Source organism: Thermobia domestica, chromosome 3 (assembly GCF_964235325.1).
Source record: "Thermobia domestica chromosome 3, izTheDome1.hap1.1, whole genome shotgun sequence".
Lineage (NCBI taxonomy): Eukaryota > Metazoa > Arthropoda > Insecta > Zygentoma > Lepismatidae > Thermobia > Thermobia domestica.
Genome location: NC_137456.1, coordinates 285,297,644 through 285,314,178, shown reverse-complemented (window position 1 = coordinate 285,314,178; position 16,535 = coordinate 285,297,644). Strand labels below are relative to the sequence as shown.

The 16,535-nt window shown below is 33.0% G+C and overlaps 1 protein-coding gene across 6 annotated transcripts in view; it reads right to left on the bottom strand.

Annotated features, from left to right (window-relative positions):
- Positions 1–4,000: 4,000 nt before the first annotated feature.
- Positions 4,001–16,535, bottom strand: part of LOC145681107 (phospholipid-transporting ATPase VD) — a 325,531-nt gene continuing 312,996 nt past the window's right edge. For all 6 annotated transcript variants that reach the window (XR_014130730.1, XR_014130731.1, XM_081752516.1 and 3 more), the window contains one exon: positions 4,001–14,538. Coding sequence is in view for 3 of the 6 variants with exons in the window: in XM_081752516.1 (XP_081608642.1) it covers positions 14,481–14,538 (58 nt within the window). In the remaining 3 variants the exon portion in view is untranslated. The remainder of the gene's footprint in view (positions 14,539–16,535) is intronic.

Below are 16,535 nucleotides of genomic sequence, written 5' to 3'. Positions count from 1 at the left end.
TCTGTGTTGAATTCTTGAGGGATGTTTTTGTTAGTTGTTTTTCCTACAGCATTAGTATAAAAAAAGAGTAGAGAGAGAGCAATAATTATGTTTGTTGTGCGAGTGTTTCTTCCAGACATGTTTTTAGGGTGGCACTGCCTCCCGGAGCTCTGAGAGATTCCCCCGGAGGAGACCAAAAGAATACGTCTATAATATAATAAATATAATAGTACTGTGTAAAAATAATGTGGCTCTCCGAATACTAAGTGTCCCCCCCCCGGATATTTTTTCTGAAAGAAACACTAGTGTGAAGTAGAAAACGCGTGTTAGTACAGCGCGTGCTGTGTTTGTGAACTGAAGTAGAAATGCCTAACACATGCTGTGTTTTCGGTTGTAATTCTTGTGCAATTAAAGCTGAGGACGTAAAGTATCTTTTTTTTTACGTTTCCAAGTCGTGAGAAATTACCAGATCGATATAAATTATGTCTCAAGAAAATCAATGGGGAAAAAATGTACCAAATAAAATCACTCGTGTTCCAAACATCTTGAAGAGCCTGCCTTCGAGAAGTCAAGTTTACCGAAAGAAAAGTTAATGCCAGTTGCGGATCTAGGCTGGGGCCGGGGGCCTAGGCCCCCAGTTTTTGAGTGAGAAAATTGATTTAAGCTATTATTTAGATATTTTTGAAAGTTTTTAGTAAACATGATATACTTATCATAGTCTGAGTTTTTACTCCCCCCCCCCCTGACGTTTTATCGTCTAGATCCGCTTCTGGCTAATGCCAGAAGAATTATTTACACGCAAACTGAGAAAGAATGCTGTTCCAAATATATTATTGAAAGGTTTAAAATCCGAGCCATTGAACAAGCACCGATCTATGTCCAGTTACCAACGTACAAATATCGTACAAGATGCAATTGACGATTGTAGTCAAGACGAGGCATTAAAGGGTAAAAGAGACTATGTCACTCGTGATTCTGAAGATACTGCTTTAGAAATAAGCTATACAATGTGAATTAGGGAGTGAAACATACCGGCTTATAGAAGGAATCAGTGAGATGACTGTTCCTCAGGGGACATTGATTCATCGTTTAATTTCTCTGTATCATGTGACAATGATGATGAAACGGGTGATGAGAGTTGTTCCGCGGACAGCTATGCGAATAAAAGAAATTTAACCGGTGAAGTGTTTTTCGTATTTTGGCAAACTTTACAGATGTTATTTCATTTTTGCCTCATATGTTGCGCTCCTGTACATACCTTGAAGTACGAAATTATACGGACAGCGTTAAAAATTGCAACAAAACGTGAAAATGAACATACTTATGTTTGGGAATCGGAAGAATGATTAAAGAAAAGGTACTTAGGTGTTGCAGCAATCTCGTCCGCCATCTATTTACATATTGGTTTCGATTTTTTTGAAACGCTGAACTCATGCTTTATAGGATACGTTTTATATTATAAAAATGTTTATACAGCCCACCATCAGATATCATTTTCTACATGCAGATGATATTTGTAAGTCTTTGCAATCAGTTCTGGAAAAGGAAACCGCACTTAGAACGTGCCACCGCACCTCTCACAAACGAAATGCTTGGCACTGTAGTATATGTAAGCCTGCTCTCGCTCCTTGACTACCCATGACATCACCACAAAATCTTTCTTCCTGTATTACTCGCTAACGACTGAACGTATCACGATCAGACAAACACCATTCCTTTTAGAATTTTCAACTTACAAATGGAAATAAATTGTAAAAAATGCATTTCTAAGTCGAACTGCTCCTTTAATGTTTGATACAATTATAAAGCTATTTAGCATAGAACAATCATGTTCGGCGCTTCTTATCCCCTCTAATTTCTCAAATATTAGTTAAAACAAGTTTACTTATAACTGGTCATTTCGTCCATATGGATGGCCCATTTTAAAAATAAATTTTTACTTTTAAACATTAATAACGATAAAAAGTCGACTAGATTCATATAGCTTTGACTAATATTATATTATAATATCCGCAAGAGTTCGAAAGAAAGGAATTACATACTGAATCCATTGGAACTACTTTCAAACAAATCTATCGTTGGAGTCACTAGAAAAATGACCTCAAAAGTGGTATCTTTGAAGCACCGCTTATGCCAGTACTAAAAGTGAACACGTTTGAATACATTTCTAATCGTGATTTTTAGACTACTTTCAGGATGCTGAAGCTGATGAAACTAATTTTAAATATAGCCACCCAGGGCATTCAGGATCCTCAAATTAGTATAAGAAACGCAATCAGAAATGTATTCAAGCTTGGACACTTATACTATTGGCATAAGTGGCATTTTAAAGATTCCAAATTTGAGGTCATTTTTTTCTCGTGACCCCACGGACGGATATATTTAAAATTTACTCTTAAAATATATACACTGCTTTGTTCAGTTGGAGTTTTATTAGCAATCTTGAATTTTCCAAAGCTGCAGTGAATAATTTACACAAGTTTTTGGTAAATTAGAAGAGGAAAATATAAAGTTTGATATTCTATTGAAAGCAATAGGAATGGTGGTGTACCTGCCTGGTACAGTCCGCAGCAAAAAACCTGCAACATGAGCATGTAAGTTTACTGTGAAACTACGTCTAACAGTTCAGGGAATCAACATAACATCTAAGTGGCACGAATCACGCAGGAGAAACCTCGGCGTCCTCCCCTGCATACTTATTCTGGAGCAAAAGACTTCGTCGTTTCACAATAAACTTACATGCTCATGTTGCTGCGAACTGTACATCCACTCCTGTCGAGCGTGTTTTTTTTTTTTTTTTTCAATAACGAATAACATATAGACAAGTGAAAAATCTTCCTTACATGTTGCAACAATGAAATCTATGTTGTTGGTACGGGTAAACTTCACAGAGAACTGCAGTGAATTTTATGAAAGACGTGAAGAATAAAGCTATTCGCAAGAAGATAGGTTCTTCAGTTCAAGAGTAAATTTCTTACCGAATGTAATATCAAGGATTCGACGCTACGGCAAAGGAGCAAGTGCAGATAGCATTATGTCATTATGTCCTATTAAACTGAAAGTTAAATGCTATCTTATCTTATAGCTTATTTATATTGTAATAGAACATAATATATACGTATTAGATGTTGCTAACGTAAACAGGAACTATTTTACGCACTGAGCTGATTCGCATTTCTCATGATTTTTTAAAAGCCGCAACCTGTCCCGTTTTTAGCTAAAAATTTTATGGTCACCCTACTAATGGCACGATCGTTAGTTCTTTTCCAGGGAAGAAAAGCGGTGGGAAAAACTGTTTTTCTTTTACAGGGTGTCTACTAAATTTCCAAAATGATGTTTCGTGACTTTTCGTGACCTTTTCTTTCCCAAATCATGAAATTTCGTAACATTCTCAAGAGTGAACTGGGCCGAATTTTCATGTATACGACAGAAACGTGCTTTGCTTGCGATTTTGCAGCGCCTAAAGCCGACCATAGAAATTTTTGGAGGTGAATTTTGACGGTTTATAAAACAAAATTTTCCAGTCTATACTTACATTTGTACAGATAAGAAAAAATCGTGACCCAAAAGCTAAATTTTGTGACTTTTTCTTGACTTTCATGACCGTTTTTTGATTTCGTGACTTTTACATGACTTTTGTGACCGATAGACACCGTTTTAATAAGCCATTCTTTCGCGCCCTTGCATCCCTACTACAAAGTGAGCTTCTTTTCATGAGCTTCCAGTTCTTTTTGTGAACTTTTCGAAGGTATTAATGTAAATTTCAAGTCTGTTATACTATCTTTGCATTTGCTTAATGGAACTGTGAGATTTTTTTTTCTCCACTTACGATGATCGGTTGCTGGCTCCCCAGCAGGCATTTTTTGATTGCGAAGCACGAAAGATAGTCAATTTCTCTCTCTATGTCCACTCAGTTAAGTTTTATAAAAGCTGAAACACACACACTCACACTCAGTATTTACAGATAAAAAAGTCCTGGAGTTGTTCATGGTCTATTGAATTTAGAAGACATAGAAACATATGGATTTTTAATCTTTTTTCTTAGAATTTGTACACAAATACAATAGCTTATTATAAAATATTACTGTAATTAATCATATTTAATCACAAAGCACAATTCATTGTACATCACATTGTGGCAATTGTCTTTATGCACAGGCCATAAATACAATTCATCTGTGAACACCATATAATACCCCATGTTATTATTTTCTTTTCTTATAAAATTAGATATGGCACAGTCACACTATTAAGTACATTTAAAATCAGAAACGTTATAGCAATAGCTGTAATGGTATCAGTGGAAGTGCTCAAAGTTTTATCTGTGTTTAGTATTAATCACTGAATGCAGTACTATTTGTGACTGTGAAGCTTTCATTCATGGTTGTTATAACAACATAAACGCTGCAACCACAGAAAATATATTATGCACTAAGTGTAGTAACATGGAAGTATTACACCGCGGAAAATAAAAGTATACATACATTTGTTTAAATTAAATAAATGCAACATATAAACATTAAACACATGATTTTATCTTCTAATATTTCTCCTAACGATTTTTCAAAAACTAAAACACATATATATTTATCTATGTTTGTATATATATATTTATATATATTATGTACATATATAACAGAACGGCATTTAATAAATTAACTTGGAATTGATTTTGGTATAAGTAAGTAAGTACACAACGTTTAACGGTAAATACATGTGTTTTTGGAAACACAACATATACATAAATAGAATTGCTGACTTAGTTCTTTGACAGATGACAGGAGGAGCTTGTATAATGATTGTTCATTAAGTCATGGTCAAAATTTGAAGAGTGAATATTACATACCAAAACAAATTTATGTACACTATACATAACACATAATGTGCATACGATGTGCGTTCGGCAAGTAATTGCCGATTGGTCACTGTGCGTGAAATAGTGGGGGCAGCACTACCATCTTTGTACAGACATGAGCAGTCTGTATCCAGCCATTGTAGAGGGAGGGTTGTCTGATCACTAGTTCCACTTTTGTAGGGTCTCAAAATGTGTCCTGCAACAGAAAACTCCGCCAAATGCGAGCTGTTTTACATTTTCTTATGACAAAACAATATTCGGCAGCAGCTATTCATCGAGAACTTTGTGCCGTGTATGGACCAAGTGTGATGAGTGAGGGAGTTGTTCGTGAATGGGTTCGTTCATTTAAAAGTGGACAAACAAACATTCATCACAAAGAGAGGAGTGATAGGCCATTAGTGGTCATTGATGAACTCGTTCAGAAAATTGATTAAAAAAAAAAAGTTCGTGAAAATCGACGTTTCACTGTCTCGGAGCTTTCCGATGAATTTCCACAAATTTCCATGCATATGAAGAAGTGGCTTGTATCTCAGTGGTGGTGATCAACTGAAAGATGCGGTCACAAGCAGATTTTTATGCTGATGGAATTTCAAGCTAGTGCAGAGATATGATAAGTGCTTGAATGTTTATGGAAACTATGTTCAAAAATAGAGCAAAGTAGTTTTCAGATGTATATAATAAATTCTTCGTATTTACTTTGGTGTTTCTTTTTTAACCAACCGGAGGTTACTTTCCGAACGGCCCTCGTACATCTAAAACCGCGATATTTTAAAACCTTAGCTGAAATTCTAGAAACTGTTAGCTCAAATTCTGAAGCTGTCACTTAATAGCCAAATTGTCACAAGGATTCAGATCTGTTAATCTCTTGTGTAACTTCGTAATGTTTCTATTTGCACTTCGAGTTACATGGTATGATTTATATTGCAAATTTATTAAAACACTTTTGCCAGTTCTACAGCTAATAAATACTGAAATGAAAATTAAATGTTTTTTTTTCACGTCGCACTATTATGCCCTGTTGGCTCAAGGAGGCGGGCCACTAATGGAAGAGAATGTTTATGAAAGAATTAGTGGAATACGGAAGGAAAGGGGAGAAACTCGAGAAAACCCATGGACACACGATATTGTCCACAATAAAATACCGTGGCCTGAGATTGAACCACGGAGTGATTGCACCGTTGGTGAGCGCTTTAAATAAATACTTCAAGATGCAAATTTCTTCACATATGTTCATTATGACAGTTTCGTTAGTTTTCTCATGAAATATTCACCCTTCAATTTCTCACCATTGCTTGATTAATATACTATATTATGCACCATGAGCAACGCACCTACAAAAGAAAGACAATTACTGCATTGCTACTATCACAATTCACATTATCAATATCGCGAAATGCAGTAAGTTTATTCATTTCTGGAAGACACTCTACAACATACATATAAAATTCCTAGGAAAAAAAATACTGTAATAACATACGCTCAACAAATGTGTATGGGTTTTCTTTTTTAGCCTGCATCTACATTGAAAAAAATATATGTATTTATAAACTGTTCCAAAGTACTACGGAACCTATTCTATGGCACAGATGCAGAAACAACAATTGTTAAACTACATTTTTCTTGTGTGACTTTCTATCATCCGAAAGCATGAAGATGAAGACAGACGGACCCAAGTGCTATACTACAATTAGGACAGCAAAGTAGAGGAGGAGGAGGAGAAATAATTAGTTATGTTAAAAACTACACTAGACATGACTTGATCTTTTATGGGTAAAAACATTGTCAGGACGATAGATTACAGATTCAGATCTTATATGCAACAACATATTTCTAAATTATTTCATTTTGTATTCTACTAGAATAATGGATTGCTTTTACAAAATTACTGACAGAAGCTGTCACATTAGATGAGAGTTCAAGAATTAAATAACACAAAAACTAACTTTATCGTTGCTAACTTAAAAGGTAAAGAATTTCGCCGTGAAAGCGAGATATTAGTATTTTGAGTACCCGCCAGTTCAGAAGTGATTTTCTTGTTTTTTGATTTGATATTTTGAGATTAGCGTCCCTTTCAACAGAGAAGCTACATGAAACATGGACATACATCTTAGCATGGGATCCGAACCACATGAGCTCCGGCCACGAATCGAGCCCAGGTCTCCCATACCAAAGTCACGTACGCTAACTGGCTAACGACGAGGGGAGCTCTCTTGTGTTTTTCCAAAATAGATTACCTTCTGCTATTACTCCTACTAAACAGGTGATCACGTGGTTTGGTATTGTGAAAACATGGAAACAATTACAGTATGCGGGAAAACAAACTGTATTGAAATCACATGGTTGACATTTATTTATTTGTTGTACAACATGATGAAATATGTCAAATGGATATCAACTAAATGTTACTCAACATATATTATAAATATAAGAGGAATCGCGCCTGTACATCATGTATTCAAAATGCTGAGCATTACACATTCCTTAAGATCGATGATCATGTTATGGAACACGGGTTGCTGGAACAACAAAACAAATGACCGAATCTCCTCTCTTAACTCTAGTATAGTGGTAGGGGGTTATCTGTTCGGAAAATTGTTACCTGCAGCATACCTCATATGCAGGCATCCGGAGCCGTAAAGTCAGGAGAGTGAGAAAGATATGGAAAATACGTTCCATGGGAAATCAAGTGATGTCCAAAGAGAGAAGAACAAGTGACTTACTTGCAATGTGGGAAGTAGATCCCTCTTGCTGCATCCATTGTTGTTGTAACGACATATTTTTGGCGCAAGAAAATCCACGCAAATCATGTAAGAATGAGTCAATAATCAACTGTCGATTAATGTAGTGATCACGGTACACATGGCTTTCATCAGTGAACCATATGTTGCTGATGAAATCTTCATCTTTCATATACCATAGTTAACACTCCAGAGCAATACAGTAGACGTGCGCGCTCATTTCTTGCAGTGAGATGCTGCCCTACGCAGTATGAGCGGGAATAATGCTCGACAACAAACACCTTCTCCTTTGTTATTGTCCTCGCGCCAACTACACACTATGCTAGTCCTCACACAACGGAGCACATACGTAGCGCTCGCAGCTCATACCACATTGCACCTGCGTACCATCCGTACGCGAATTTCAGTACTGTTTGTTTGTTTTGCCGCATACTGTATAACTGAAGTATTAATGAGACTTGTTACATTTCAATGATTTTACAAGATGGCATACAAGTAATATATACCCTATTTGCAAAACCGCATTTGAAAAATACAAAATTTTCAGAAAACACAATATGTATATATGATTCTGCATTTTATTTTAAGATGATCAGAACATTCACCTTGTTTAAGAAAGTTTATTTAGTACTATATCAAATATTTAGAGATGTTACAGAAATAAACTATCTTTCTGCACGTGTTTTCTCTTAGATATACCAATAATCACATTATCTGAAGGTAGTAAAAGTGAAGAACAAAAATATTACCAAATGATGGCAACCTAAGAGGTGTATTTTAATTACAAGTTTATATAATAATGTTAACATGGATTAAAGTATTTTGGAAAGATAAACAGGAATTGACCTGGCACTCATTATGCATTCCTACAATTGTCTTGATTCAAGCAGATACAAAATAGGTATTCATTAGACATTTTTAACGTATCTTTTACGATGTGCTCCGATTTGTGAAGTCTCCACACCTAATAGTTACGGTAGTGGCCAATAAAATGCGTTGATGAGCATGAACTAGTTCAACATGTCAGGACATATGTAATCTCTACCATAGCCCTCCCTACACATTCTTTTCTCTGTAAGTATGGATTGACTGAACTATTGACTTACGCTTTCTTTCCTGTTCAAGGAACTAAATCGTCCGAAAAGCATACTCTACAAGTTCATTATTGACCAAAAAAGTGGCTCGAGTATACGATATTGTAAGTGGTAAAACAATTTCGTTTTATATATATATATAACACTTCTATTATAATCACAGCCTATCTCTTTACACTTGAGAAAAAAAAAAAAAAAAAAAAAAAAGATTGCATTCCATGTAGAACTTTGCCATCTGTATCCCTCGATGATGATATGCCGTTGCGTAAATCGTCTAGGTTAGACGTATATAGGGGACAAGTAATGATAATGCGTCACGTTATGGTTTCGATTTGATTGATACCTAAAATTTGCTATCAATGTATTTACTAAGCTTGCACTGAATATTCAAATCGATTTGAATATGCTTCTCGTAAACACCAGAATAAGATGCATAGATTAAGATTTAAATCTTAAAAAATAAATAAATAAATAAATAAATAAATAAATAATAATAATAAAAATTTAAAAAATAAATTGATAAGTTTTCCATTATATACTATATTCAATGTGTAATATTTTATGTCAAGTAATATTTTTATTTGTCTATTAAAATCATCGCAAAACCTTCGGATCATATTATATTCTGACTAATTTGGTACACCTTTTGACATATTTTGTGCGTATGTTAGACGATGGAAATGGAAAATTAAATTTAAACGTTTGGGTAAAAAGTTACAGACACTTTTTACTGCACCCGCCGAATCAAAATGGGAACTCGCTAAGTAAAAATACATCTGTCCATTTCGATAGAAATGGAGTCGCAAAAATGTTTGGGATATTTGTTTTCTAATAAGAATATAATGGAAGACGCGTGTAATGGGCACAAAGTCTCAGTAACGACATGTATGTTACGGGTGCATTACAAAGGTAGTCGGCACTAGTGATTAATGTGATGTGGTTTTCAGGTGTCATAAATGTATGGATAATGACTGGACTTGAACTGGCGGTACTGTAGTATGCGATTGTGGTGTGAAATTCATAGTTAATAAAGACACTAAATTTGGAATATTTTCAGTACATATGTACTTTTGCTTGTGATTGTACATGATCTATCCACGGTTTGTGAATTACGTACACAATTTTGCAGACTGCATCAGTTTTTCTGTCTTTTATCTCATCGCGTATTTGCTTCAATTTCCTTTTTATATTAAGGTAAATGATTATTTCAGAAAAATATTTTTCATTTGTTTCTCTTTCAGTAAGTTACAGACAAAATTCTTTCCTGAAAATACCTTTTATTGATTATTAGAACGCTATGAATAATGACAAATGCTATGAATTAAGTTTTGAAATCAAATAATTCTTACTTTTTTCCTAGAAATACGAAGAATGTGTTACTAAAATTTCCTGAGTAATGTATTGTTATTGTGCGACCACATATGAAAATAGTATGTGTGCATTAAATAAATATTTTCATATTATAACAATTTATGTATTATAAAATCCTTCTTATACCAAGTAAGATATACTCATGGCTTACAGACTATAGATGAATATGCAATACATTCGAGTGTTCCTAACAAACTGCTAATACAGTGCACATGTACAATTCGTACTTTTAGCTGAAGACAAAATATTCTTTAATTTTCCAATACAGAAACTAGTTATTTTTATTTTCCTGTTTATTTATAATTCAAAAATTCATCTTTCAGAATAATTTCATGAGAGTTTCTGGTAACAAAAACTACGCTTTCTCTAGACTACGGAATAGGAAAAGCTGTTCAGGAGGTCGGATCCTAGTGTTTACTTAGTGCAAATGAGAAAAATCCTTCAAGTCAAAAAAACACGATACCTATATTCAATTTATATTATATGTATAGTATTTTTTCTTTCTTCAATACTATATTTTCTGTTCCGATAGCACAGGATAAATTCTTACCAAGGGCAAGAAACCGAAGAGCTAATGGTATCGTGAGTACGTGCATATATTCAATAGTCTTCCACCTATTTATGTGTTTAACAACAGCTCATCCCTAATGGCCCATGATACTTGCTCTCTTAATAGCACGTAAAATACAAAACACTTACTAAAAATAATACAAAATTTTCAATTTTTCTTTTGCTTGCTTTTCATAAGTGAAAGGAGATAATGAAATGTAACTTACCACAATCATAGATAATGTTATTCTACAACAGAAAATATGAAACTGAAGAATTTTCAGTGTTGTCATCCACGGAAATTACAGTGCTGCCAGAATAATAACTTCCCCAAAATCTAAGTTAAGGCAGCGACTAGAGGAACGAACTCAACTGCATTTGATTGCGTATCATGTTACCTTGGTTGCTGTGAACTACTTTTAAATAATAGTTATATTTAGTTTATAATAAACCAAACAGTTTTAACATAGTTATTAAAATTAAATAATAGTTATATTTATTTTATAATAAACCAAACAGTTTTAACATAGTTATTAAAATTAAATAATAATGCTATTTAAAAAGTAGTTCACAGGATACCAAGACAACATGATGCGTAATCAAATGCAGTTGAGTTCGTTCCTCTGGTCGCTGCCTTAACTTAAATTTTGGGGAAGTTGTTATTCTGGCAACACTAATTTCTATGAATTGCAACACTGTAATTTCTACGGATGGTAACACTGAAAATTCTTCAGGTTCCTATTTTCTGTTGAAGAATAACAACTTACCACAATAATAATTATCTATGATTGTGGTAAGTTGCATTCATTTTATCTCCTTTCACTTATGAAGAACAAGCAAAAGAAAAATAGTAAATTTTGTATTACTTTTAATAAGTCAGGCTCTTAACTCTCTTGATATGTTTCTTTGCATTTCAACTTACGCCAAGGTTCTGATTATCCTCTGCCTTCTTGATTCGTGGGTTTTTCTTGCATAAGTTATATACAATTTTAATTTGGATTAATGTTTCAACATTTCTTCTTTTGTTCTTAAACCGTCTCCCCTCTAATATTTCAAGATGTATTTTTTTTTTTCGTCAATTTTCCGTGTAGGGCTTCTACTAATCTTACTCGTCAGAAAGAAAAACTAATAGGTGGAAAAGTTTATCGAATATTTATGAATATGATGTATGATATTTATATACTTAGCAACAAGAAATGCATAACTGTAACGATTTCTTTACTAAACACTTTTTAATAATTCGTTCTTAACTGTTTATATAGAATAGATAATATTTCAACATTAGGTACACTCACTAAAATATTTCATTACTATCTCGTGTAGTAATTACCTTACCAGTCTACAACGACAAATAAATAATTCATCATTGAAAACCTTTTACAAGCATTATATCGACATTCTGTTTCATATATACGGTGTTATTTGCTTTCATTTAATATTAAACATTTTCTGCCTAAATTGTGAAATCACGGTATCAGTAAGAAAGTTTATCATTATTATTTTTCTTATGTTCATCACAAACTGTATTCAGGATTATTTCAGTAGACTTCTGTACAAATGAAATATCCAGTATATTATATACACATATACTACACATTGTGTATTTACATACATATGACCGCTTAATATAAAGTCATACCTACAATAAAAACAGAGGTGTATATATATACATATATATATTTATTACAAACAACTCACATACGTATTCATTTTATGCATCATCTATTCCCTCAAGTATTAAACAAGCATTATGTCAAATACTAATTTTAAGAAAGAAATATTACTGACAACTCAACCTCTTTGTCAGACATAAATTAGGACTCATATACCAGAGATCACTTACCACAACGGGTTATTACATGTTGCGTATATATTTATAAAAAAAAAGAGAACATTTTATATATATTTTAATAAACACGCTTCTACTCGCCATTTTAAGACATTGCTTTGACAGTTTTCACATTGCAATCACTCTGAACAATACTGAAATGGTCCCTAACTATACAAATATTAAAGTATGCAATTTCTTTTACTATTACCGGTATTACAAAAAAAGAAAAAATAATAATTTTGAGCTTCACAATTACAAAATCGGTATTTTCTTGTTTCTTACAAACAATACATTTGTATATAAAATAAAAAGGAATTATCTTTCCTTTTTAACATCTGTGTATCTCTTCGTACATATTTACCGAAAATTATATTTCAGATTATTATTTAATGCACTCGAATGTGAAATCTTTGAGCTTGAAAGTACCTATGAAGTACAAGTTTGTATTAAAATTGGCTCGATAGTTCGAACTTGATTTTCAAAAATATTGAGAAACAATTATTTTTATCTGCCATGTTCACATTCACACCAAAATATATTATTTCACAGTTGTAAGTGAACACGTCAAAATAATTACTCTTTCCTTAAGAAAATATTAATTTAGTTTTAAGCTGAGTAGCATCTGACACGTTTTGCTTTCTGATATATGCGATAAATATTTATATATATTGGTATTCAAATATTATTTTCAATAGTTATATAATAGTTATGACAATGTCAAGAGATATGGTCTAATGTTCTTCCTTCAACTCTGGTTAACGCTATTGGTAAAAATTATTGCAACGCCACCGATAAAAGCGGAGCTATCTAATTAAAGAAGTTACAGTAATGCAGTATTTCGCTGATAACTGTTCCTCGCAAACACAAAATTCATACAAAAAATTTTGGTTAACCCAATACAATATTTAAAAAAATAATAATGTTCAGTTAAACAAATGCTGCTGTTTTCCACAAACACTTTACAAATGTAAAACATTCTCAAGTACATAATTACAAAAGAAAAAAATACCATTTTTTTTAAACTGTTCAGCTAGAAAAAAATCTTTAGTTGATTATATAAGGGGTTCCTGAGACATTTAGTTCTACTGATACCCCAGCAATAAAGACGAGGTGAATTCCATTTTAAAAAAAAGAAATATTTAGTATTATTTATTACCCGTGGAATGTTAAGTTTTTTTGTGCAACTTTTTAAGTAAAAGCAATATCTATAAACAAATTAGGATCATTGCATATTTATAATAATCATTATGCACATACTTTGACAAAAGGTAACAAACGGAAGTCTTTTCCACACACGAAGATACATTTAAGGAGGAATTTTTGCTATAAACGTCAAAAACAAGGGCAAGAACCATTTTGCAACTATTTCTTCTATTTGTGCTCCAGTTAATATTGTAGTATTCTCCATCAAATTTTTGTTAGATGCATCTTATTTAGAATGTAAAGCAACTAAGTCAGGTCTTCGTTATATCAGTTCACACTATTTATCCGTTCTAATACCAATAAACTTGCGTAAAGTGTGCGGTAACTTCTTTTATAATGGACTATTACTGGCGTCATTTACATATTATTTCTCGAATACCGTATCATTTTTTAATTCATTTGTCCTGTAATTTTTTTTAACATTTATAACATGTATGTTTCTTTATAATCAATCACACTTTTTTTTCCTCTGTTAACGACAAAATCAACTTGGTAATCAATCACTTAGACCCTCCCCCATTTGAATATATTTGTTCTGTTTCCTATTCATACTAGTATACGTAAGTACTTCTGATAACACACACATACGTTCCAACAGAGCAACATCAGAAAGCAGTCTCTATACTATATTTTCTTCTCTATTATAACACGTTATTTTCACACAACTTAAGTCTTGAAAACAACACGTAAAACATAAAGACTCATCCTTATCAATGTATGCTTCACTATTGCTTTCTAGAACCTCTTGAGTTTATGTACGATTGATAGTACCTTCACAGCATTTCAACAGCACTCTCTGGTCCCTGGATAAAATCACAGCCAACAAGTAAATGTAAGACACATAGACTAAAAACGTGTTGTCATCCCACCGCTGTCAAAGTACTAGGTTTGGAATCCTTCTGTCCATATTCCGGTGCTCTAGAATGAGGACAAAAGAAATCTACTATGAAACTTTTGTACAGATTTTTTTCTATATGCTTAGCTTAGATTCACACTAGAAAAGAAATATACACTTGGAAATGTTGCATTTACTTTGTAATATGGAGTAATTGCTGTAGTGAAAGCTGCAATGATTGGAACCCTTTTTTATATAGACAAAATAGATACACTAGAAAATTTGAATTACATTCAGATTCATTAAGTATTTATAAATAACTGTTAACTTTAAGAGGTGATTCCTTATGCCAAATGAAAAGAAAGAGAAAAAAAATAGTACGAAAAAAATTAAAAAGAATGGTTGAAATTGATGTCAAAATGTCAGCAACGTAGTACACAAACTACAATTCCAAAACGAATGAACTTTCTAACGCAATGTTTATCAAAATAAGAGTTGCTGCAAAATTAATGAAGGATATCGCGTACCGATACGTGTCTATAGCTATAAAACGCGTTGTATGTACGCTTTCTTATGTAACATTTGACAGTGAAGATTTGGATCTTTCTAGCTGTAGATGTCATAGGAAATATCTCTGTGCATTCGTCTACTTGTAAATCTGAGAAAATAGGCTGTCAGAGACGATTTTCGCTACAGTTACTTCCATTAATTTAAATTGGCTGCAGAAGTGGAAAAATACATGTAAACATTGCTGATATTGAAGGAATCTCAAGTAGACTTGTTAGCACTGTAGGGCATGGATCATGGATTGCACATCAATTTGCATGCGAAGATCAACTGAGAGTGTTTGGAAGTAACAGTGATCTAAAACAGATGACTGCCCAAGCGCCTTGGAGGAAACATGTTCTAAATGCTCTGCAATTACGAATTGCCGCAGTGTAACAAAAAAGGAGTACTTAGATCATGTATCATTTTGTAGTTTTCAACTGTTTATTATTACTTTTTTAAAATTTAATGAAAAAACTGTTTCAAAGGTACAATCTTCATAAAAAGATTAATACATTTCTGCTTACTACGCACTGGTATCGTTATGAACAGAACCATAGGCTAAAGAAAGTGTGAACGGGTCTACAATGCAATGTTGATTCCGAAAAGTCGTTGTAAAGACTTAAGCCTGGAACATACAGAAGTCACGAACGTGATGTGCTCAACTGCATTATCTCCCATTGTTTTCATTATTACTTTCTATTCTTCTTCATAATTTATTTTGTTAATTTCTCTATTAATTTATATCTGTATTTTTAAAACTATTTTTACCCTATATTTTTCGAATTTAAATTTTTCTCTTCATTCATTCATTCATTTTTATTATTTCTTCATTAGTTTATATTTTTATTTTTATTTGTTATTTCTTCGCTTTCCTATTCCCTTACTGACCACTCCTCCCATTCATTTTATTGTCTACCACTAAACTCTCCCTCCTTCAATTTGAATACCTACCAAGTGATTCTGCATTCCAATACTGCCCACTTTTACAGCATATTTTCTGCTATTTATTTTTATTTCCCTTCTTCCTCATTCTTGTCTTCCCTATCTCATCAAGTGTCCAGCAAAGCTCTTATAATGTACTTTTCCTAGTGTTTGTGATCACAGTTTCTATGTTTTCTGATAAATAATTAATATATGCTAAACGGAAGTAAAAAAAGTTATATAACTTTTTTACTTCCGTTTAGCATGAGGAATCACCTTCCGAAATGTAATGAAATTAACGATACCTTCTATCTGAAGTGTTTTAAAAGTTTTGTATACATGATTTAAGAATACACTTTATTTAAATTAGATTATCTGTTCATTTTGATTTCGAATTGTAATTATTTCAATGCATAGCAAGGAACACACAATACACACAATCTACAGTTTGAAGCTGAGAAGAATGCAGTCTTAATGAATGTTTAGACATTGTACCGCGATTACTAGAACACTTTATGTGTAAATCAAGTACTGAAAATCCCATAGAAGCCATGAAGCAGATTTCCAACTTCTTGCTCCCTTACTTTACATTCATCTCAACTTCCAAACC